Source organism: Doryrhamphus excisus, chromosome 14 (assembly GCF_030265055.1).
Source record: "Doryrhamphus excisus isolate RoL2022-K1 chromosome 14, RoL_Dexc_1.0, whole genome shotgun sequence".
Lineage (NCBI taxonomy): Eukaryota > Metazoa > Chordata > Actinopteri > Syngnathiformes > Syngnathidae > Doryrhamphus > Doryrhamphus excisus.
Window position 1 is genome coordinate 17,344,697 of NC_080479.1, and position 26,265 is coordinate 17,370,961.

The window sequence follows — 26,265 nt, forward strand, 5'->3', positions numbered from 1 at the left end:
TTCATTTATTTTTATTTCATGAACGTGCACCACACTAAATAAAAACAAATATTCAATTCAGTCTCCAACATGCAAACGTACGTCCTTTCTCTTTTCCATTTTTATACTTTCCACAAAATAATACAAGCAGAGGACTTTTTCTTCCAGACATAATATACACTGCCTTGCCATAAAAAGGTTCAACACTCTTGATATTTACGCTCACTGGACCAGTTTTGGCTTAGTTTATGGCACGCATTTACTGTAGCACAATGGCAATTTGTTTTTCTCCAACCAATTTTATCCTTTATACCGCTCCTTTCTGTAATATTTATTTTCTTTGCTTATTTCAACCCCAAAAAACAAAATTTACCTTACCGCTGTGGTAAAAGCTATTAGAATTTTTTTTATTATTATTATTTTTTTTTTTACAGTTTAAAACCTTTTAGTGAGTGTGATCATTGACTACTTCTCCGATAGCAACACAGTACCAAGAATCAGTAAGAAAAGCTAAGGAATATAATAATAATAGCTAATAAAATAATAAAAATGTAAAATAATTTAATAAAAATTAAAAAATAAAATAATAAAAATGTAAAATAATTTAATACAATTTTAAAAATAAAATTATATATATATATATATATACATATAATTATATTTTTAAAATTTTATTAAAACATTTGTTAAATCTTATTAAAATAATAATAATAAAATAATTAAAAAAATTTAAATTTTATCCAATAGCAACACAGTACCAAGAATCAATAAGAAAAGCTAAGGAATATAATAATATTAGCTAATTATAATTTAATAAACATTTTTTAATAAAATTATATATATACACACATATATATATATATATATATATATATAATTTTATTTAAAAAAATTATTTATAAATTTATTAAATCTTATTAAAATAATAATAATAAAATCATTAAAAAAATTAAAATTTGATCCGATAGCAACACAGTACCAAGAATCAGTAAGAAAAGCTAAGGAATATAATAATATCTAATTATATAATAATAATAATAATAATATTTAACTGTATCCACACAACAAGGACACAAAAACACCACAGCCGAATGGTGAATTTGCATGGCAAACATGTGTGAGTCATTTAATCATTTCTTGTGTCCGACCAAGTAGGACTGAAAGTGAAACTAAAAAGTACTGAGCTATTAGTCTGGCCCTATAAGTGTAATAATAATAATATTTAACTGTATCCACACAACAAGGACACAAAAACACCACAGCCGAATGGCCGAATTGAACTGTATTCACAACTCAAATTGTGTACTTTATGTATTTATAAAGCAAATTTCTGTGACGTCTTTGTCTCCATGCTATCTTGTGCTCATTTGTTATTCAATAGCGGCATAATGACTATGAGTTGAAGCAAATATATTTTGACTTTTGGTGAGCTACTCAAAAACCAGCCCCCGAGCTACTGGTTGCGACCTGTCAATGATGAAACTACTAACGGCGTCATTTGTTTCCTGCTGAAAAATAATCACCCATGCAGTAATTATCCAATTAGAGGCTGGATTCAAACCTTTTTTTTTTTTTTTGGCTCAGGCAGTGTACTTTAAGACATTATAAAGGTAATGCAAACAATTTAATAACACTTCCTGAACTCCGATGTAGTTTCAGTCACTCGGAGTCTTGCAATTGTCTGTGTTATTGTCTTTTGAGAGGATGGTGGAATATTCCATATCAGTATAATTTTTTCCCAAAATATTTCCTTGCTGGTAAAAAGGAGAAATCCAACCGCAAGAAGTGCTTTTTCTTGTTTTTGGCTAAGCTTGATATTAAAACAGCACAATAAGTCTTTACCTTTAAGTCCGCATGCCAGCAGCATCTTTCACAGCAATGTTCATTGAATTATTATCATTTTATACATCTGTTATTATAAATTATAAACACAGCCTTGGAATGTTAATACTCTTTTGTAGCAACTGGCCAATTGTAGTTATTCACTGTCAGAAGCACAATAGAACACCCTAAAGTGGTCAGTAAAATCAGGGAGGCAGTGTACAATGTAGCATTAAAAAAAACATTAAAAAAAAATTGTAAGATGGCAGTTTTATCCAAAAGCAAATTATGCATACAATCTATGTACAGTAGTCCCTCGCCACTTTGCGCTTAAAATTTTCACATTTTTTTTCAAAATAAATATTCATTAATAAATCATGCTGTTTCGTGGTTGATTATTAGTCAAAATATATGCGTATTTAAGCACATTTTATATATTTTTTTTGTCCAAAGTAAGCATTCTCAAGCAGAAAAATGGCTAAAATAACTAAAATACATATGTAAGGAATTCAAAAAACATATTAAAAATGTTACCATGATATGTAGTATTCTACACTAGCCACCACAGGAAGTAAAAAGGAACAAACAGGAAGTCTCCCAATGCTAATCGGTGAGTCAATATTCTCCTAATTAGGTCTGATTTTCTCTTAGTATGTCTATTATTGGGTAATACTAACGTAGAGGTGACTATAGGGGTGCTATTTCATGTCTAGAGGGCTCTAACAATGTTAAAAAGGATGCTGTAAACTAACTACCAAAATATTCAAGGAATCCTACTTCGCGGAAATTTGTCACAATTGCGTCCGGAACCGATTAACCACGATAAACGAGGGATTACTGTAATTGTGAAGGACTTGATTTCATGTGAACTACTACTCCAATGACACTATCTAGTACTAAGTACAACAAGTAAGCAGGAATACAGCAAAGTACATTAAAAAAAACAAAAAAAACATGCATTTACAAATGGCAGAGATGATGTGCAAGCGTGTCGGTCATTACTATATATGTACGTGTGAGTTTATTTATAGTCTATTATATCTACTATATTGGGTAATATGAGTGTAAAGGTGACCATAGGGGTGTTATTTCATGTCTACAGAGCTCTAATAACGGGAAAAATGTTTTTAAAAGTTTAATTAAAATGTTTTGTATGCTCTAAATTTAGAAATATTTTATTTATTACTAATGAATACCACTCATCCCGGCCTGGTCTGATAAACAAGGAAAACCAATGAGTTATATACGGCACAGTCACAGGACATGGGTCTTATGAAAACCGAAAGTGTACAGTCATGTGACAAAGTGCAGTTTTTAAATGAATGTTTTTTATTATTAAGAGAGAAAAAAAATCCAAAGCTACATGGTCCTGTGTGAAAAAGTGATCGGCAAAACAGCCCCAGACCATCACACTACCACCACCATATTTTACTGTTGCTATGATGTTGTGGGATATTTTTGGTAGACAGCAGATTTCATGGTTCCATTTATCACAGCAAGTCCTCCAAGTCCTGAATCAGCAAAACAGCCCCAGACCATCACACTACCACCACCATATTTTACCGTTGCTTGTGGGATATTTTTGGTAGACAGCAGAATTCATGGTTCCATTTCTCACAGGAAGCTTTCCAGGTCCTGAATCAGCAAAACAGCCCCAGATCATCACACTACCACCACCATATTTTACTGTTGCTATGATGTAGTGGGATATTTTTGGTAGACAGCAGAATTCATGGTTCCATTTATTACAGCAAGTCTTCCAGGTCCTGAATCAGCAAAACAGCCCCAGACCATCAAACTACCACCGCCATATTTTACTGTTGCTTGTGGGATATTTTTGGTAGACAGCGGAATTCATGGTTCCATTTATCACAGCAAGTCTTCAGGTCCTGAATCAGCAAAACAGCCCCAGACCATCACACTACCACCACCATATTTTACTGTTGCTTGTGGGATATTTTTGGTAGACAGCAGAATTCATGGTTCCATTTCTCACAGGAAGCTTTCCAGGTCCTGAATCAGCAAAACAGCCCCAGACCATCACACTACCACCACCATATTTTACTGTTGCTATGATGTAGTGGGATATTTTTGGTAGACAGCAGAATTCATGGTTCCATTTATTACAGCAAGTCTTCCAGGTCCTGAATCAGCAAAACAGCCCCAGACCATCAAACTACCACCGCCATATTTTACTGTTGCTTGTGGGATATTATTGGTAGACAGCGGAATTCATGGTTCCATTTTTCACAGCAAGTCTTCAGGTCCTGAATCAGCAAAACAGCCCCAGACCATCACACTACCACCACCATATTTTACTGTTGCTTGTGGGATATTTTTGGTAGACAGCAGAATTCATGTTTCTATTTATCACAGCAAGTCTTCCAGGTCCTGAATCAGCAAAACAGCCCCAGACCATCACACTACCGCCACCATATTTTACTGTTGCTATGATGTTCTTTTTCTGAAATACGGTGTGACTTTTACAACAGTTGCCTTCCAAAAAGTTGAACTTTGGTGTCGTCAGACCAAAGGTCTTGTGGATTTTGTGTGTGATTTTCTCATAGTGGAGTCATGAACACTGACCTAACAGGTGAGGCCTGCAGTTCTTTGGATGTTGTGGGGTCTTTTGTGACTTCTTGGATGAGTCGTCGCTGGTCTTTTGGGGTCATTTTGGTTGGCCGGCAACTCCTGGGAAGGTTCACCACTGTTCCATGTTTTTGCCATTTGTGTATCATGGCTCTCGCTGTGGTTGGCTGGAGTCCCAAAGCTTTATAAATGGCTTTATAACCTTTTCCAGACTGATAGATCTCAATTAATCTGTGTTATATTTAATGGGTGGGAGGGCAATCACTTTTCCACACACGGCCATGTAGGTTGCTCCCTTAATAATAAACCAGTTATTAAAAACTACCTTTTGTGTTCAGGTGTGTTGTCATTGACCGATATTTGAATTAGTTTGATGATGTTACAAACAAAATAAACACTTTTTCACACCACTCAAGGTCCGGAAGCAATATACCGCTCTAAACAACGGACGGCTGAATATGGAAGACGCGGAGGTCCACTCCACTTAATCACTGAAATGGGATTGTATTGTGGAATAAAAATCATTCTTTGCAAACATTTTGTGCAAAAATGGGTTTTTTATCCGAAGAGCACAACACTACAACAGAATGACACTGAACAAATTAGTTTAGTGTCCTTTAGAACGATGACTCACACTTCTCGACTTGGCAGTCTGATGAATGAGTCTGGCTTTTTTAGTAAACGCTCAGAGAAAATGAAACTGTGTCTCCTGTAAAGTTTGGCGAGGCCGACCCATAAAATGATGGGCTTCGTTTCAGTTTAGGTAAGTGATACTTTCCAATTCATCAAGTCATGTCGTACGGTATGTATAAAGCTCGGTACCATAACGGCATGGCTAGTTTGGAGACCTTGGTGGTGTGGAATTACTGGCTCTTTTATTTTTTAATATCGGTGTTACGCCCGCAAACGTAATAACTGCCCACAAACGTAATACAAATCTGCAGTTTTTAATGTAATAATGCCGCAAATGTAATAAAATGTGCCTACTGCAAAAGTAATACTGAATGTAATAGTTATTACATTTGCAGGAAATTATTACATATGTGGGAAAGTGAAAAACTGTAAAGGTAATAACTTCCCACAAATGTAATATGAGACAAAATAATGATCTTTGTGGTTGTTGTTGTTTTTGTTTTTTGTCCTTTCTTCTTTTAACGAGGGAGAAGGTGTAGATGTCATTTTGAGGATTTTAACATAACATATTATTTATTAATTATTAATTATTAATAATAATTATTTATAATAATTTTTATTAATTTTAACATAATAAAAGGATAATTCTTTTTTTGTGGAAACAATTATTCAAAGAGTATTGTTTGACTACATTAAAGGAATCTTTAATTATTAAATTATAATGTATTTTAAATTTAAAAAATTAAAAAATTAAAATTAAAAAATTAAAATTAAAAAATTAAAATTAAAAAATTAAAATTAAAAAATTAAAATAAAAAATATTAAAATCTTTAATTATTAAATTATAATTTATTTTAAATTTTAAAAAATTAAACAAATTTAAATTAAAAAGATAACATAATTGTGATAATTGCAATTAATTAATTAAATTAATTAATTAAAATTATTATTCTTATTATTATTATTATATTTTATTATTTCTTTGGATTATTTCTTCCCCATATACACACAAAATCACACATACAATAATATACTGTAACTAAAACGCACATGTACGCCCAACAAACAAAATGTAATAATTCAGTATTACGTTTGCAGCAGGCAAATTTTTATTACGTTTGTGGAAAATTTATTACATTTGCGGGATTATTACATTCAAAGCTGCAGATTTGTATTACGTTTGTGGTTTGTTACATTTGTGGGCAGTTATTACGTTTACGGATGTAACAATCGGTGACCAATATGATGAATGGACAATGAATGGACAAATAATGCAAATGATAGCATGCCTTCATTGATATACAGTATTGTGTATTCCTGCGGTGCTGCACCATTGCCACAAACAACAAAGGCAATACATTTGTAAACTTCACCTTGAGCAAGAAGATAACGATAAGTGTCATGCAGCCAACAGTGAATGCATCACGTACAATGTCAAATACAAAAGTGTCCTTCAAAAGTGCTAAACTCATCACGCAGCAACTTCATTTCATAGATAAGTTGACATTATACAATTCTATTCCCGATAATTCCACAGTCCTGGCATCACATTTTGATAGTTACTTTCGGAGTGAATCACTCCATGTCTCTTACTGAGAGTAGTCCAAGAATTCCAATAATTATTCCCAAGGCAGAATCTGATCAACTATTTTCATTCCATACTGACTGATGATGGAACCAATGCTGGAACGATCCGTCAAGTATTGTCCTGAGAAATTTTTGGCGTGATTGTCTGCTTAAACTTGGCCCATCGTGCACGTCATTTTCAACAGTTTTGTTTCCAAACTCAATAAAAACAAAAGACAAAAATAGGTGCTGAAACCAAAAAGCTGTAGGCTGACATTGATGTGTCGGCAATTCACGTCATACCGCCAAGGAGAAAAGGAGCCGAGCTTTACAAGAACAAGTTTCCCGCTTAAAATTATCATCTTACAAAGAACGCTATACTCATCACACAGCAACTTAACATTCATATAATTAGACAAGGAAAGAAATCACAACTTTCTCTCGCAATTTTAGCACAACACAATTCACATCACGTCATACCGCCAAGGAAAAAAGGAGCCGAGCTTTACAAGAACAAGTTTTCCACTTATAATTATCATCCTACAAAGAACGCTAAACTCATCACACAGCAACTTAACGTTCAAATGATTACACACAAGGAAAAAAAACACAACTTTCTCTCGCAATTTTAGCACAACAAAATTCACATCACGTCATACCGCCAAGGAAAAAATGAGCCGAGTTAACGCTAAACTCATCACACAGCAACTTAACGTTTAAATAATTACACACAAGGAAAAAAAATCACAACTTTCTCTCGCAATTTTAGCACAACAAAATTCACATCACGTCATACCGCCAAGGAAAAAAGGAGCCGAGCTTACGAATTCCAACGAATTGGTTTGTCTTGATTCGTTCTTATCTTAACATGGGCTTTAACGACGCTAATCAAGGTTCCACCTTGTTTCCCGCCTATAATTATTATCTTACAAAGAACGCTAAACTCATCACACAGCAACTTAACGTTCAAATAATTACACACAAGGAAAATCACAACTTTCTCTCGCAATTTTTGCACAACAAAATTCACTTCACGTCATACCGCCAAGGAAAAAAAAGGAGCCGAGCTTACAAATTCCGACTAGTTTGTCTTGATTGCTTAACGGGCGCTACTCGTTCTTCAACAAGTTTCCCGCCTATAATTATCATCTTAAAAAAAAACGCTAAACTCATCACACAGCAACTTAACGTTCAAATAATTACACACACACACACAAAAATCACAACTTTCTCTCGCAATTTTAGCACAACAAAATTCCCATCACGTCATACCGCCAAGGAAAAAAGGAGCCGAGCTTATGAATTCCGACAAATTGGTTTGTCTTGATTTGTTCTCATCTTAACGACGCTACTCGTTCTTCAACAAGTTTCCCGCCTATAATTATCATCTTACAAAAAACGCTTAACTCATCACACAGCAACTTAAGGTTCAAACAATTACACACAAGGAAAAAAAATCACAACTTTCTCTCGCAATTTTAGCACAACAAAATTCACATCACGTCATACCGCCAAGGAAAAAAGGAGCCGAGCTTACGAATTCCAACGAATTGGTTTGTCTTGATTCGTTCTTATCTTAACATGGGCTTTAACGACGCTAATCAAGGTTCCACCTTGTTTCCCGCCTATAATTATTATCTTACAAAGAACGCTAAACTCATCACACAGCAACTTAACGTTCAAATAATTACACACAAGGAAAATCACAACTTTCTCTCGCAATTTTTGCACAACAAAATTCACTTCACGTCATACCGCCAAGGAAAAAAAAGGAGCCGAGCTTACAAATTCCGACTAGTTTGTCTTGATTGCTTAACGGGCGCTACTCGTTCTTCAACAAGTTTCCCGCCTATAATTATCATCTTAAAAAAAAACGCTAAACTCATCACACAGCAACTTAACGTTCAAATAATTACACACACACACACAAAAATCACAACTTTCTCTCGCAATTTTAGCACAACAAAATTCCCATCACGTCATACCGCCAAGGAAAAAAGGAGCCGAGCTTATGAATTCCGACAAATTGGTTTGTCTTGATTTGTTCTCATCTTAACGACGCTACTCGTTCTTCAACAAGTTTCCCGCCTATAATTATCATCTTACAAAAAACGCTTAACTCATCACACAGCAACTTAAGGTTCAAACAATTACACACAAGGAAAAAAAATCACAACTTTCTCTCGCAATTTTAGCACAACAAAATTCACATCACGTCATACCGCCAAGGAAAAAAGGAGCCGAGCTTACGAATTCCAACGAATTGGTTTGTCTTGATTCGTTCTTATCTTAACATGGGCTTTAACGACGCTAATCAAGGTTCCACCTTGTTTCCCGCCTATAATTATTATCTTACAAAGAACGCTAAACTCATCACACAGCAACTTAACGTTCAAATAATTACACACAAGGAAAATCACAACTTTCTCTCGCAATTTTTGCACAACAAAATTCACTTCACGTCATACCGCCAAGGAAAAAAAAGGAGCCGAGCTTACAAATTCCGACTAGTTTGTCTTGATTGCTTAATGGGCGCTACTCGTTCTTCAACAAGTTTCCCGCCTATAATTATCATCTTACAAAAAAACGCTAAACTCATCACACAGCAACTTAACGTTCAAATAATTACACACACACACAAAAATCACAACTTTCTCTCGCAATTTTAGCACAACAAAATTCACATCACGTCATACCGCCAAGGAAAAAAGGAGCCGAGCTTATGAATTCCGACAAATTGGTTTGTCTTGATTTGTTCTCATCTTAACGACGCTACTCGTTTTTCAACAAGTTTCCCGCCTATAATTATCATCTTACAAAAAACGCTTAACTCACCACACAGCAACTTAACGTTCAAATAATTACACACAAGGAAAAAAATCACAACTTTCGCAATTTTTTTTAAAACAAAATTCACATCACGTCATACCGCCAAGGAAAAAAGGAGCCGAGCTTATGAATTCCGACAAATTGGTTTGTCTTGATTTCTTCTCATCTTAACGACGCTACTCGTTCTTCAACAAGTTTCCCGCCTATAATTATCATCTTACAAAAAACTGCTAAACTCATCACACAGCAACTTAACGTTCCTATAATTAGACAAGGAAAAAAATGGCAATTTTAGCACAACAAACACTGCAACTCCCATCACTATGGAAGGGTTTAAATATGCAAATAAAGGATGTTAGATTTGTTGAAATCCTGTGCTGTTTGGGGTTAAACGTACAACGATTATATATTCAAATATTGATAACCAATTCATAAAATCACAAGCGGATGCCACGTTATTGAATAAAATAAGCAACTTTGTGAAAAAGCTGCCATGAAATCAGGCATTTTAGGCCGCTAAAATGACCCTAAAAGATGTTCAACCATGACAATGACGCCAGCTGAAATAAAACCCATGACATTGAATCTGTTAGGAACTTTGAGGTAGAGGGATGGAAACCGGTATTTGAGCGAGGACGTTTTGTCGCATTGATTTGTATTTCAAATCAGAAGCAACCACAGCATGGTCAGGGCCATCGCCAGCAGCCCTGACAGGAAGAAGGACATCCGAGAGCGCCTGTGGTGTCCGTGGAGCCTGGACGGGCTTAGCTCGCCGGGGCTGCCCAAGCTCCTCACCTCATCTGGCACTCTGAGAGTCACCTCTAACGTGTGACCCCGGGCTTGTTCCTGTTCCTGTTCCTCCTCCTCTTCCTCCTCATCATCGTCATCATCATCCTCCCCTTCATCAACCCAATGTAACTCACTGTCCTCATCGTCCAGCGGAAAGCCACGTCTGAGCGGCGGAGATCCCCCTGGTGTCGGGGACAGGCTATACGCTCTTACCTTGTGTCCGAACAGAGACGGCCTCCCTCGCTGTGCACAGCAGTGGAAGACCAGGAGAGACAAATAACAATGAACAGACAAGTGGAATATGGTCATCTCACTACAGGAGGAAGATGGTAGTGAATGGATGAGACATTTAAAGGGAAAGTACGGCGGTATTGGGTCTGCAAGGAATATGTCGGGTTTTTAAACGTTAATGTTATATCTCTATATTCATTGTTATATTCTAGATACCTTATGCAATTAGTATATTGAGTATTATGTGCACACATCTCCTTAACAACTACCTCTTCTAATTATCGGGTCGCTAAGACTCGATGGAGTAGTTATCAGCTGAAAGGCACCATTGTGAATGTCAAACATTGCATACTTTGTTTATTTTTGTAAATAATGGTAATGGTTTTTTTTTGTTTTCATTTGAACATGCATCAGATTACAATTGAATGCATCCCATAATCAGTTCACAGTTCCACATGTCCAAAAAGGAGTAGGAAGAAGCAAAGCTTATTAAATCCTACCCCTCCATCTGGTACTTTTACAATCAGTAACTGTTACATTTGTTCACTTCCTGCTTTCCTAATATCGTTTAAGTTGTTTTGTTTGTTTGTTTTTTTGTTGTTTTTTGTTTTATTTTTAAATTTTTAAATTTTTTAATTTTTAAATTTTTAAATTTTTAAATTTTTAAATTTTTAAATTTTTAAATTTTTAAATTTTTAAATTTTTAAATTTTTAAATTTTTATTTTACTACTACTTTTATATTTTATCCTACCCCTCCACCTGGTACTTACAATCAATAACTGTTACATTTGTTCACTTCCTGCTTTCCTAATATAGTTTAAGTTGTTTTTTTTTATTTTTTTATTCATTCATTCATTCATTCCTTTTCTACCGGTTTTCCTCACGGGGGTCGCGGGGGGTGCTGGAGCCTATCCCAGCTGTCTTCGGGCGAGAGGTGGGCTACACCCTGGACTGGTGGCCAGCCAATCACAGGGCACATATAGACAAACAACCATTCACACTCACATTCATACCTATGGACAATTTGGGAGTCGCTAATTAACCTAGCATGTTTTTTGGAATGTGGGAGGAAAACCGGAGTACCGGGAGAAAACCCATGCATGCACGGAGAGAACATGCAAACTCCACACAGAGATGGCCGAGGGTGGAATTGAACCCTGGTCTCCTAGCTGTTCCGCCCCCTTGCGAAATTTGTATTTTAGTGTTAGTATTTTAGTATCAGTATAAATTAGTATTAGTATTGTTTATACACCTTTTGAGTATTAAGTTGCAGTGTGATGAATCGAGTGCTGTTAGCAAAATGTTTGTTGTCAGTAAGACATTCACACTCACATTCATACCTATGGACAATTTGGAAGTCGCTAATTAACCTAGCATGTTTTTGGAATGTGGGAGGAAACCGGAGTACCCGGAGAAAACCCACGCATGCACGGAGAGAACATGCAAACTCCACACAGAGATGGCCGAGGGTGGAATTGACCCGCGGTCTCCTAGCTGTGAGGTCTGCGCGCTAACCACACTACCGGTTTTATTAACTAAATTAACCCCAATTAAATAATTAAATAACTGGTTACAATCACATAGCAAAGGGTGTACTGACCACCTCTGGGAACATTTGCAATGAAAATAATCCGATTCTCTCTTTAACTACCGTTGTTCACTCGTGGCGAAGAAAGCTAACAAGCTACAGTAAACCCTTGCCACTTCGACAATACATAAATTAATAAATCGTTGCCGTTTTGTGGTTGGATACAACGTACTTTTGGAATTTGTAAAAAACAAAACAGATTTCCAAAAGGTCCCTAATCTACTTGGTGCCGTGTCTTCATTTACACAAACATGTAAGCCGTCTCACTGGAGATTATTGTATTGCTTATCTTGTCGCCGGTTAATCTGATTGGGACATTTAGCTGAGTAACCCAATTTGCGGAAAAAAAAACACACACACCAGCCTCGATGCTGCAGAGCAACGGCTAATTCAGAGCAGCGTCGTAAGAAAATGAAAATTGGGAGCTCAGGGGAAGGCGGTGACAATAAATCAACATTGGCTTGATGAAGTCACGTCGCCACGCGCTCAGCGAAAATAATGGCCCATAAGACAGAATTTATAGGGTGTCACCATCAGAAGCACTGACCTCATCATGGAGGGGCGCATGGAGAGGTGACAGGAGGGTCACGCACTAAAACTGTAATACCAAATGTGACCACTAGATGGCGTTATAGCTTCACATTCATTCATTTTCTACCGCTTTTCCTCACAATGGTCGCAGGGGATGCTGGAGCCTATCCCAGCTGTCTTCGGGGGCGAGAGGCGGGGTACACCCTGCACTGGTGGCCAGCCAATCACAGGGCACATATAGACAAACAACCATTCACACTCACATTCATACCTATGGCGTATGAATGCCGCATAATAGTGTCTGCCTATGAAAATGGCAAAAATGCTACAATGCTAACATGCTAATGTTAACATGTTGACACCTACCATGATAGTTCTAAGTGTTCATATCAAGTGTCTACCCATGAAAACGGGTAAAAACACTATTATGATAATATTAGCATGATAAGAATGCTAACATGCTAACTTTCGCATGCTAACACCTAACATGATAATGGTGTTATAAAAATGTTTATACCGACAGTATGTTTTTTATCCCATGGAAATTGCAAAAAAAATGCTAGTATGCTAACATTAGCATGCTATTGTTAGCATGCTAACACCTACCATGAAGGCTAAATGTCCCAAACAAGTGATCTGATCCTGATCCTCATGAGGGTCGCGAGGGGTGCTGGAGCCTATCCCAGCTGTCTTCGGGCGAGAGGCGGGGTACACCCTGGACTGGTGGCCAGCCAATCACAGGGCACATATAGACAAACAACCATTCACACTCACATTCATACCTATGGACAATTTGGAGTGGCCAGTTAACCTAGCATGTTATTGGAATGTAATGCTATGTCAGATCACTTGACATTTAGCCTTCATGATAGGTGTTAGCATGCTATTGCTAGCATGCTAATGTTAGCATACTAGCATTTTTTTGCAATTTCTATGGGATAAAACATACTTTAGGTATAAACATTTTTACAACACCATTATCATGTTAGGTGTTAGCATGCTAAAGTTAGCATGTTAGCATTCTTATCATGCTAATATTATCATAATAGCATTTTTATCCGTTTTCATGGGTAGACACTTGATATGAACACTTAGCACTATCATGGTAGGTATTAACATGTTAACATTAGCATGTTAGCATTGTAGCATTTTTGCCATTTTCATAGGCAGTCACTATTATGCGGCTGCACGGCGACCTAGTGGTTAGCGCACAGACCTCACAGCTAGGAGTTTGATTCCACCCTCTGGCATCTCCAAATTGTCCATAGGTATGAATGCGAGTGTGAATGGTTGTTTGTCTATATGTGCCCTGCGATTGGCTGGCCACCAGTCCAGGGTGTACCCCGCCTCTTGCCCGAAGACGGCTGGGATAGGCTCCAGCACCCCCCGCGACCCTCATGAGGAAAAGCGGTAGAAAATGAATGAATGAATATCATCACAAATCTTCTGATGTCTTATATTTGCAAACGTTAAGACAAAATGCATACAATTTGCTTAAATGAGCATATTTTGAATAATAGTAGGCCATATTCAACCACAAAATGACATGATTGATGAGGTACTATATTTTTGGAAGTGGTAAGGGATAACTGTACAGAGTACACGGCATACTCTGCACATATTCTCATAGAGGATAGCATAAAACTGATAACATAAAACTAAAGACTGATTTAACCGGTGATGCAGCGGAGACTGTTTTTCATCTTTATCCTGTGTCATCATCGTCCCTAGTGTTCGGAAATCATTTTCAAATGACCAAGGAGTGACTCAGGTAGCACCCAAAAAAGCGTCACTGTGTTAGTTATTTTGTAACAAAGGGATATTATAGGGATATTATATTATTATTATATTATTATATTATATATATTTATATATATTATAATATATATATAATATATTATATTATATATATTTGAGATTCCACAGACAGGGATTTTTTTGGGTTACAGTAGGGGTGTTGAAATTATGGCCTGGGGGACAATTTCAGTCCGCAGCTGGTTTTTTGTAAAAATAATACAAAAAAATAATAATAATAATAAATAATAATATATAAATAATATATAAATAAATAAATAAATATATATATATATATATATGAATTAAATTATATATATATATATATATGAATTAAATTATATATATATATATAATTTAATTCATATAGTAGTTAGTTAGTATTTAGTAGGGGTGTTGAAATTATGGCCTGGGGACAATTTCAGTCCGCAGCTGTTGTTTTTTGTAAAAAATATATATATGAATAAAATAAAATAGAAAATAAATATATATTCTAAAGATAAAATTTAACAAGACGTCTGAAATAAACATGGGAAAATCAGAAAGTAAAGTCAAAATATTTAGAGAAAAAAAGACAATAATAAAAAGTTGTCATTTTACAAATATAACATTATAATATTTAAAGAAAAAATAATTTTTGTTAATTTTAGTAGCATAGAGTTGAAATAATTTTTTGTATAATTAGGGTTGTTTTTCTATCATTATCAATATCTCCTGTTTTTTTATTTATTTATTTTTTTGGTCAGGGGTATATTCCAAACATAAAATTTAACAAGACGTCTGAAATAAACATGGCAAAATCAGAAAGTAAAGACAAAATATTTAGCTAAAATCATACAATAATAAAAAATATTTTTTTTTATTATTTTGCATTATTTCATTTTTCACTAAGGTGGGCCTCACTGGAAAAAGTTTGGACACTCCTGGTTTGTATAAATGTTACTATTTATGGAGTTTTAAAGGGGTCTATACCCTGTAATACATTGAGACGTAGCATTTGAGGAATTATGATAATAGCAACGCCATATGATCTACTGTACATCGTCTGGAAGTGAAATGTATTTTGCGTTTAAGAAATGAGAACTGCCGAAACTTATTTGGGGAAAGATGATGGGACAGCAATATCTGGAGACAAACAGGAAGTGTCGGATGACAGATGTCTTATTTCCCATTGTTCTTTTGCTCTTGGAACTTCCACTGATCCAACCAGGCTCAAGGAACATGCGAAGAAACCATCGGGCGGGGGGGGGGGGGGGGGGGGGGGGGGGGGGGGGGGGGGGTTTGCGCCCAGCCATGCCACTCAGCAGCAGCCATTTTTAAGAGCAAAGCCACAGCAAAGTTATTCCAGATCTGGGATCCAGGACTGTTTGGTGATCTCATTCCTGCAAGTAAGCGCCTCTGGGAGTCTCCTTCTGGACCGGGATGGATTAAGTAAGACCTCTGCAGCCTCGGCCAGACAACCAAATGCAATGCACCTTTTTTTTCTCCCCCCCCCTCACATGCGGCACACAGCTAGTTTTTATGTAGCTGGTGTCGTAACACTGCGCACAGGCACGCCAAAAAAAAAAAAAAAAAAAGGTCTTACAGTAAGCCATATAGCCCCCCCCCCCAGCCCCGCCCCGCCCGCCTCATTGCTATTGCTCTTACTATCATGCAGAAGCATTGCAATGACAAAAGCCAACAGCGCCATCAAGTGGAACATCAGTGTAGAGTCCAACAAGAAAAAGAACAAGAAAATCATCACTGTTTAAAAACAATTCCCATATTTTGTCACGGGGCGGTAATGTAGGGTTTGATTACTAATTAATTACATTGGGTATTGCAGAAGGAAGAAAAAAAAAAAAAAACAAAGTCCTGAAGAAAACTGATGTAATATTATGTAATTAACTTATACTGTAATTGCTTGGACTTTGACCGTGGGCATTTAAAGCAAGTGGGGAAAAAAAAAACAGCAATGTCCCAACTAAACTGACATTACAATGGAACCTTGGTTAGCTGTTAGCATTGAAAATGTAAATACAAGCTACATATATATGTATCTTCATTTTTGTGTTGGTAATGTCATTCATTTATTTATTTACAAACAAAAGGTCCTTGCTAGCGGCGCATGGTGGTCGAGTGGTTAGCATGTAGGCCACACAGTCAGGAGATCGGGAAGACCTGGGTTCGATTCTACACTTGGGCATCTCTGTGTGGATTTTGCATGCCCCCCCCCCCAAAAAAAGCCCTTTAAGGTTACTTTTATTATAAGTATAATTTTAATCCGAATATAATAATAATAATAATAATAATAATAATAATAATAATAATGAGAAGAAGAAGAAGAAGAAGAAGAAGAAGAAGAAGAAGAAGAGGAAGAAGAAGAAGAAGAAGAAGAAGAGGAAGAGGAAGAGGAAGAGGAAGAGGAAGAGGAAGAGGAAGAGGAAGAGGAAGAGGAAGAGGAAGAGGAAGAGGAAGAGGAAGAGGAAGAGGAAGAGGAAGAGGAAGAGGAAGAAGAAGAAGAAGAAGAAGAAGAAGAAGAAGAAGAAGAAGAAGAAGAAGAAGAAGAAGAAGAAGAAGAAGAAGAAGAAGAAGAAGAAAATTGATAATTGGCGGCACGGCGGTCGAGTGGTTAGCATGTAGGCCACACAGTCAGGAGATCAGGAACCCCTGGGTTCGATTATCCGCTTGGGCATCTCTGTGTGGATTTTGCATGCCCCCCCAAAAAAGCCCTTTAAGCTTACTTTTATTATAAGTATAATTTTAATCCTAATATAATAATATATAATGTAATAATAATTGTAATACATTAATAATTCATAATTAATAATAATAATAATTTAAAATAAATATGTTTTTTATTAAATTTAAACACCTGATGTTAATAAAAAAAAGTGAAAATTAGCTTTTTTAATTTTAATCCTAATAATAATAATAATAATAATAATAATAATAATAATAATAATAATAATAATAATAATAATAATAATAATAATAATAATAATAATAATAATAATAATAAATTGAGAATTGGGGGCACAGTGTTCGAGTGGTTAGCATGTAGGCCACACAGTCAGGAGATCGGGAAGACCTGGGTTCGATTCTCTGCTTAGGCATCTCTTTAAGGTTACTTTTATTATAAGTATAATTTTAATCCTAATGTAATAATAATAATAATATATAATATAATAATAATGATAATAAATTAATAATTAATAATAGTAATAATTTAAAATAAATATGTTTTTTTTTATTAATTTAAACACCTGATGTTAATTTTAAAAAAAGTGAAAATTAGCTTTTACTGCAGAGAAGCAAATTCAAGCAGAACGGCGACTGACGTCCATATTTGTAGTTTTAGTGACACCTCAAACAATAAAATTAACTCAATTTATTCGCCGATTTAGACTATAAACAAGCATACGAGAACGCCACCCCCATCCTTTGTGATTGCGGCGTATCCACACGTATGTCGGTTTTTACACGGACCTTCTGGAACGGATTAATAACGCTAACCAAGGTTCCATTGCAGTCTTTATGTGGCCTATATTGTTTATTTCTACATATGATTACTACAATATAAAATGTGCTACAGTGAACATTACTGGCCAAAATCCCGCCTTTGTCTTTGATGACGGATGGCATGGCTGTGGAATTGTCTCACAATTAATATTGTATTAATGCGTCATGCATGCCAACACTTTTTTTTTCCCCACATAGAACCAAGAAGCAATCAGACTGGAGTTCCCCAGTGTGACGGACTCACCGCTGGTTGTAGCTGGCCGTTGACGTTTGCCGTGCGAAAAGGCGAGTTGGTGGAAAGGCGCTTGTCCCACTCGCTGGGTCGGGGTTCAGGTACCGACTCCATGAAACTCCTCTTCAGCTCACTGATGCTCGTGTGGTGACGCATGATCTCCGTTTGGGTTTTATCCACGTCCTTAAAAAGAGACAGGATGTTAGCGTCGGGTAGGGAAAAGTCCCATTTAAGGGAAAGATGCATTTAGTAAGATATTTGGACAATGATAGGTTTAGGGTTTTGGTAATGGTAATGGTTTGATTTCATTTGAACATGCATCAGATTACAATTGAATGCATCCCATAATCAGTTCACAGTTCCACATGTCCAAAAGGAGTAGGAAGAAGCAAAGCTTATTAAATCCTACCCCTCCATCTGGTACTTTTACAATCAGTAACTGTTACATTTGTTCACTTCCTGCTTTCCTAATATAGTTGAAGTTATTTTTTTTGTGTTTGTTTTTTGTTTTATTTTTTAACTTAATTAATTATTATTAAAAAATATTAAAAAATATTATTATAATTAATTATTTTTTAAATTAAGAAAATTTAAAATTTTATTTTTACTACTATTTTTATTTTTTTTATTTTTTTTATTTGTACTCCGGTTTCCTCCCACATTCTAAAAACATGCTATGTTAATTGGTAATGGTAATGGTTTAATTTCATTTGAACATGCATCAGATTACAATTGAATGCATCCCATAATCAGTCCATCCCATAATCATGTCCAAAAGGAGTAGGAAGAAGCAAAGCTGATTAAGTCCTACCCCTCCATCTGGTACTTTTACAATCAGTAAATGTTACATTTGTTCACTTCCTGCTTTCCCAATATAATTTAAGTTGGGGTTTTTTGTTTGTTTTTTGTTTTATTTTTTATTTCATTTTTTTTAATTAAAAACGTTTTAATTGTATTTTTACTACTATTTTTTATTTATTTATTTGTATTTTTATTTGTACTCCGGTTTCCTCCCACATTCTAAAAACATGCTATGTTAATTGGTAATGGTAATGGTTTAATTTCATTTGAACATGCATCAGATTACAATTGAATGCATCCCATAATCAGTTCACAGTTCCACATGTCCAAAAGGAGTAGGAAGAAGCAAAGCTTATTAAATCCTACCCCTCCATCTGGCACTTTTACAATCAGTAACTGTTACATTTGTTCACTTCCTGCTTTCCTAATATAGTTTAAGTTGTTTTTTGTTTAATTTTTTTAATTTTTTAAAATAAAAAAAATTTAAATTGTATTTTTACTACTATTTTTATTTTTATTTATTTTTATTAGTACTCCGGTTTCCTCCCACATTCTAAAAACATGCTATTTTAATTGGTAATGGTATAATTTCATTTCAGTTCCACATGTCCAAAAGGAGTAGGAAGAAGCAAAGCTTATTAAATCCTACCCCTCCATCTGGTACTTTTACAATCAGTAACTGTTGCATTTGTTCACTTCCTGCTTTCCTAATATATCTTTGAAAGCTTTAAGACCCAAGTTGATACTAATGATTGGACAGTTGGGACACCCCGGCTAAATTGGGCTGTGATCTGGCTGCAACATTCAATTTATTTCATCATCAAATCCCTAAAAGATCATCAAAATCCTAAAAACCACTTTGTCCAAATACTTGAAAATGATTTCAGAGTATGTGAGTACTAAATGGAACAATGTGGGGTGTACACAATGGAAAAACAAGGAGTATCAATTAAAGTGACTGGACCATGAAAACAACAGCATGCAAGGTTGTTTATGTACACATAATATATATGACAGGAAGGACAATTTGGTACTTTTAAGCAGAAGTTGATCCTGAAATGCCCATTTCCTATAAAAGATAATCATATAAGCATGGACTAATTGGATTTACAGTACGTTTCGGTTTGAGTCCAACTTCCTCAAACCGATGAATGACACTCGCCAATGTCTTATTCGTTTCAGCACTAATGCTGCAGACCCAGTTTAACCTTACAAAGGATAACTTCTCCCAGTCATATAGATTATGTAGTATAAATATAAATACATGACAGATGACAATGTGAAAGAAAAAGTGAAGCTACTACTTGCATCAGAGTCAGAGAGGAAAATGGTGCATTGCAAGCCTTTGGGGTTAAGCTGAAAACAATACAGTGAATAAAGAGAAACAGAAGAGTCAAAGTAAAAAATAAAAAAAAAATTAAAAAAAGGAATGACGCAAGCAGTGAAACAGAAGCAAACATCCAAAAAAGTCCATACAAACCTCCAACATCAAATTGCTATGTCTGATATAAATAGTTTCACCCTCAAGTTTCTTAGCTCGTTTCTGCAGAAAATTGGAAAAAAAAAGAGATATTTTGTAATCAAACCTAATAAACAAATTCTACGTTGGATTTGCAATGGAACACAATGAACAGCACCCACCTGGGTAAAAACATGAATCATGAAAATAAATAAAAAGGTTACAGGACCAGCAAAGCGGTGGGGAGCATTCCCGTTTGCAAGCAAAGGGGAACACACATGCTAAACATGCAAATCAAATCAACTTTATTTGTAGAGCACTTTTCCTGCAAAGAAATGCAACACAAAGTGCTTTACAGAATTAAAAAAAATACCACAATTAAAAAGAAAAACAATTACAAAGAAAGCCCCTCCCCTCCTCCTCAGCAGACCCGACACAGCCCCCAGTGTGGAGGACCCCCCCTTGAGGAAACACTGGAGTTAAAAGCTAAAGACTAAAAGCATAAAATAGGACTAAAAAGATAAAAACGTAAGAAAAGTTTAAAAATATTAGTTAAAAGCCTAATAAAAAAAAGGTGTGTCTTTAACCTTCCTCTTGTGTTAGCTTACCGGGTCGGTTTTGACCCATGTATTAAATCAGCTATAAAATACAATAAAAATAATAACCATCAAATTTGCTTCTCATGTCTTGGTTACCTTCTTAGGCTTCCTCATGCATGAAAATATTGGTTTTAATACTTTTGGTGTGGGCATGTAGGCCTTTTTTTGGTCACTATACCCCTCCATTTCAATTTCCAAAAATGGTAAAATGAACCTCAAAAGAATATTATATATATAAATATATATAATTTTTATATATAATTTAAATTTTATAAATATATATATAAATATAAATAAAAAAATATATAATTTTATTTATATTTATATATATATATATATATATATATATATATATATATATATATATATATATATATATATATATATATATATAAATAATATTATATGTATATAAAAAGAATATTATATATAAATATATATATCATATTAATAAATTGAAGGTTCTTTTGTTAGCTGGCTATTACTGAGGGCTATAGAACATATCTCTTAAATCAATTAGTTTTATTTATTTTCTCATTTTAGTATTAATCACTAAAGAAACATTTATGGTGTTCGGGTGAATTATGACCCATATATATATATTAATGTCAAGAAAAGGTAAGAAAAAGTAATTGTTTTCAGCAACAGAACTTTAGTATAAACTGAAATTTTAAAAAAATCAGAACAGGTCCATATCTTGGTTCACTGTACTTGTTGCCATTCTTTCCATGATCCAAATTGTAAATGTGAAATCAGCCAATCAAATGAGTGAATTCACGTCACATGTATAGTGGAAAAAAACGGTCAAAATGAGAATCCCCTGAAGCTTACATGATGAGAAGAGGAGCTGGTTGTCATTGTGTTGGCTAATTGTACACTTATGATTTCGGTTGTGGCTCAAAATATTGCTTCATAGTCATATTATTATAGCCGGGTCGAAACCAACCCTAACAAAATTTTTTTTTTGTTATTATTATTTTTATTTTGTTAAAATTATATTTTTTTGTAAATTATTTTTTTTTGTAATTTTTTTTTTGTAAAAATTAACAAATGTTATGTGATTCTTTTTATGCATTAAAATGTAAAACGGGTCGGTGCCGACCCTAACACAAGAGGAGTGTTAATTAACATGTGATACAATCTTGAAAAACAATTAAGCAAAATGAAAACAATACTTGTGTAAATTTTTGGGGATTTTTTTTTTTTGTAGTTTTTTTTGAAAAAATTATTTTTGTGGTTTTATTTTTGTCGAAATAGATTTTCCTGACAAAGTCAAAAAGCCTTGATGCAATAAACAAATGTTATGTGATTCTTTTTATGCATTAAAATGTAAAACGGGTCGGTGCCGACCCTAACACAAGAGGAGTGTTAATTAACATGTGATACAATCTTGAAAAACAATTAAGCAAAATGAAAACAATACTTGTGTAAATTTTTGGGGATTTTTTTTTTTTGTAGTTTTTTTTGAAAAAATTATTTTTGTGGTTTTATTTTTGTCGAAATAGATTTTCCTGACAAAGTCAAAAAGCCTTGATGCAATAAACAAATGTTATGTGATTCTTTTTATGCATTAAAATGTAAAACGGGTCGGTGCCGACCCTAACACAAGAGGAGTGTTAATTAACATGTGATACAATCTTGAAAAACAATTAAGCAAAATGAAAACAATACTTGTGTAAATTTTTGGGGATTTTTTTTTTTTGTAGTTTTTTTTGAAAAAATTATTTTTGTGGTTTTATTTTTGTCGAAATAGATTTTCCTGACAAAGTCAAAAAGCCTTGATGCAATAAACAAATGTTATGTGATTCTTTTTATGCATTAAAATGTAAAACGGGTCGGTGCCGACCCTAACACAAGAGGAGGGTAAATTAACATGTGATACAATCTTGAAAAACAATTAAGGAAAATGAAAACAATACTACTGTCAATTTTTTGTAATTTTTTTTTTTTGTAAAAATTATTTTTTTTGTTTTTTTTTGTTATATTTTTTATGTGATTCTTTTTATGCATTAAAATGTAAAACGGGTCGGTGCCGACCCTAACACAAGAGGAGTGTTAATTAACATGTGATACAATCTTGAAAAACAATTAAGCAAAATGAAAACAATACTTGTGTAAATTTTTGGGGATTTTTTTTTTTTGTAGTTTTTTTTTGAAAAAATTATTTTTGTGGTTTTATTTTTGTCGAAATAGATTTTCCTGACAAAGTCAAAAAGCCTTGATGCAATAAACAAATGTTATGTGATTCTTTTTATGCATTAAAATGTAAAACGGGTCGGTGCCGACCCTAACACAAGAGGAGGGTAAATTAACATGTGATACAATCTTGAAAAACAATTAAGGAAAATGAAAACAATACTACTGTCAATTTTTTGTAATTTTTTTTTTTTGTAAAAATTATTTTTTTTGTTTTTTTTTGTTATATTTTTTATGTGATTCTTTTTATGCATTAAAATGTAAAACGGGTCGGTGCCGACCCTAACACAAGAGGAGTGTTAATTAACATGTGATACAATCTTGAAAAACAATTAAGCAAAATGAAAACAATACTTGTGTAAATTTTTGGGGATTTTTTTTTTTTGTAGTTTTTTTTGAAAAAATTATTTTTGTGGTTTTATTTTTGTCGAAATAGATTTTCCTGACAAAGTCAAAAAGCCTTGATGCAATAAACAAATGTTATGTGATTCTTTTTATGCATTAAAATGTAAAACGGGTCGGTGCCGACCCTAACACAAGAGGAGGGTAAATTAACATGTGATACAATCTTGAAAAACAATTAAGGAAAATGAAAACAATACTACTGTCAATTTTTTGTAATTTTTTTTTTTTGTAAAAATTATTTTTTTTGTTTTTTTTTGTTATATTTTTTATGTGATTCTTTTTATGCATTAAAATGTAAAACGGGTCGGTGCCGACCCTAACACAAGAGGAGGGTTAATTAACATGTGATACAATCTTGAAAAACAATTAAGCAAAATGAAAACAATACTTGTGTAAATTTTTTTGGATTTTTTTTTTTTTTAGTTTTTTTTGTAAAAATTATTTTTGTGGTTTTATTTTTGTCGAAATAGATTTTCTTGACAAAGTCAAAAAGCCTTGATGCAATAAACAAATGTTATGTGATTCTTTTTATGCATTAAAATGTAAAACGGGTCGGTGTCGACCCTAACACAAGAGGAGGGTAAATTAACATGTGATACAATCTTGAAAAACAATTAAGGAAAATGAAAACAATACTACTGTCAATTTTTTGTAATTTTTTTTTTTGTAAAGAAAATTTTTTTTGTAAAAATTATTTTTTTTGTTTTTTTTTGTTATATTTTTTATGTGATTCTTTTTATGCATTAAAATGTAAAACGGGTCGGTGACGACCCTAACACAAGAGGAGAGTTAATAGTTTTTTTAAAAATATCAACAGTGATGCAACTGTTGATGCAAAAACTGCTGCAGTGCAGTGCAACTCTTTTTTTTAATACACACCATCAATGAATGGTGTCTACTGAGTTAATGAATCTGTTGCTACGTTTAACATTATTAGAGCCCTCTACACTATTTTAGCCATGTTTATATTTGAGGGGACAGTAAATTGTATCAAAGTATCAGTTCTTTAGTGTCGTCCCATGAAAAGAAATCCAAAAATAAACACAACACAGTTGGAAATGAATTAGTTGCTGAACATGTACAAAAGCGTCAGTGCGTAAAATTAAAAAAAAAAAGTGGAAAAACTAAAGCAGGCAATGACAACACCGTGTTAGCAGACGCACGCTAACCTTCCTCACTCGCATCATCTCCATCTTTGTTTTGTCCTGAGGAGAGTGCTGCACCCCCATCGAAGAAAAGAGACACAATTATGTCGGACTGTTTTGCCTCAAATTTACTCAGATTTGACAATATTTAAAAATATATATATAATGAATGATAATAATATGCATGCAGAAAGTGTGTAAAATATGTTCTCCCGTGTAAAGTCAATGCAATGTTGGAAATTAGGAGTGTGAATGTCAGCACTGAGGACGATTCGATACGCATCTCGATGCACTGTAGAGATACGATATTTTAACGATACATGGAATTTTCTGGCAATACGATGCAATACCTTAACGATACGATAATCATTTAGTTCAAATCAATTCAATCCGATATTATATGGTGCAATTTTTTGCAATATGATGTAATTCAACATGATGCAAATAAGCAAAGGGAAAAATTGAATTTAGTTTTTTCTTTTATTTTAATTGGTTTTATTTTTTTTTACTTTTATTGCTTTGTTTCTTGTTTTTAATATTTTAATATCTATTTTACTTTTTATTTATTTATTTATTTTATTTCTTATTTCTTATTTATTTCTTATCTTTTAGTTTTAGATTAAATTCAATTTGTACCTTTATTTAGTATATTTTATTTTTACTTTTTATTTTACAAGTTGTACTAATTGTGCTATATAAATAAAGTGGATACTGGATATTGTAAATAATAATAATAATAATAATAATAATAATAATAATAATTCATCACAAAAGCGTTAGAATCCAACTGAATATCACAATATCACAAGCTAATTTTAAGCTAAAATTAATTTTTTTCATAATTAGAGCATAGAAAAACCTGTTCAGGACAGTTTTTTTAACATTATTAGAGACCTCTAGACATGAAATAACACCCCTATAGTCACATTTACACTCCTATTACCCAATATCGTGCACATAACAAGAGATGATATGACATATAAGATACAAGTAAGATATGTGCACGTGCAGGACAGGACAGGAAGTGACGTCATGGGGTTCAGAGTTGAGTTTTAGCTTGTGTAGCTAGTGTTTTTATTAGCGATGCATAGAATTATGATAAGCCGATACCAATATATATATTGAATCTGATTCATTTTCTATTTTTTTATGAAATTTTGCGGAATTCTGTCATGAAATCACAGATCAAATATTCAGCACTTATCAAACAACACCGATAGGAACAAGCCCCCGGGCCCTGGGCATCATAGCGTTGCTGGCATTTCAGGTTTGAAGTTCAATGTTTTTGGTGAAACTAGCACATGGAATGTTTTTAAGTTTGTTTACAAGCGGAGATTCAAACCCAGGTCTTCCTGATTTCCCGACTGTGTAGCTAACATGCTAATCGCTCTTTTGCTCGGATCGTGCAATCTGTAAACAAACCTGGCTCTTTTTCTCTCGTTCCCCGTTGGTCTTGGTCACAGAGGGGGAATGCCTCCGTTCTCTTCTGGCCAATGTCTGGTAGTACGGACACAGCTCACACACATCATGTTCAATTCCAAGCCAAACCACCGTTAATATATTTTTCATTGCGAGT

The 26,265-nt window shown here is 34.1% G+C and overlaps 1 protein-coding gene across 8 annotated transcripts in view; it reads right to left on the minus strand.

Moving 5' to 3' along the window:
* Positions 1 to 26,265, minus strand: part of epb41a (erythrocyte membrane protein band 4.1a) — a 53,577-nt gene that overhangs the window by 7,734 nt on the left and 19,578 nt on the right. For 3 of the 8 annotated variants that reach the window (XM_058046437.1, XM_058046433.1, XM_058046434.1), the window contains exons 13-16: positions 26,112 to 26,186; positions 24,714 to 24,761; positions 20,366 to 20,428; positions 18,097 to 18,267 (exon numbers count right to left, since the gene is read on the minus strand). In XM_058046437.1, coding sequence (XP_057902420.1) covers positions 18,097 to 18,267; positions 20,366 to 20,428; positions 24,714 to 24,761; positions 26,112 to 26,186 — 357 coding nt within the window. Of the gene's footprint in view, positions 1 to 18,096; positions 18,268 to 20,193; positions 20,242 to 20,365; positions 20,429 to 24,713; positions 24,762 to 26,111; positions 26,187 to 26,265 lie in introns of all 8 variants that reach the window. The other 5 variants (XM_058046435.1, XM_058046436.1, XM_058046439.1 and 2 more) reach the window with 5 other exon arrangements.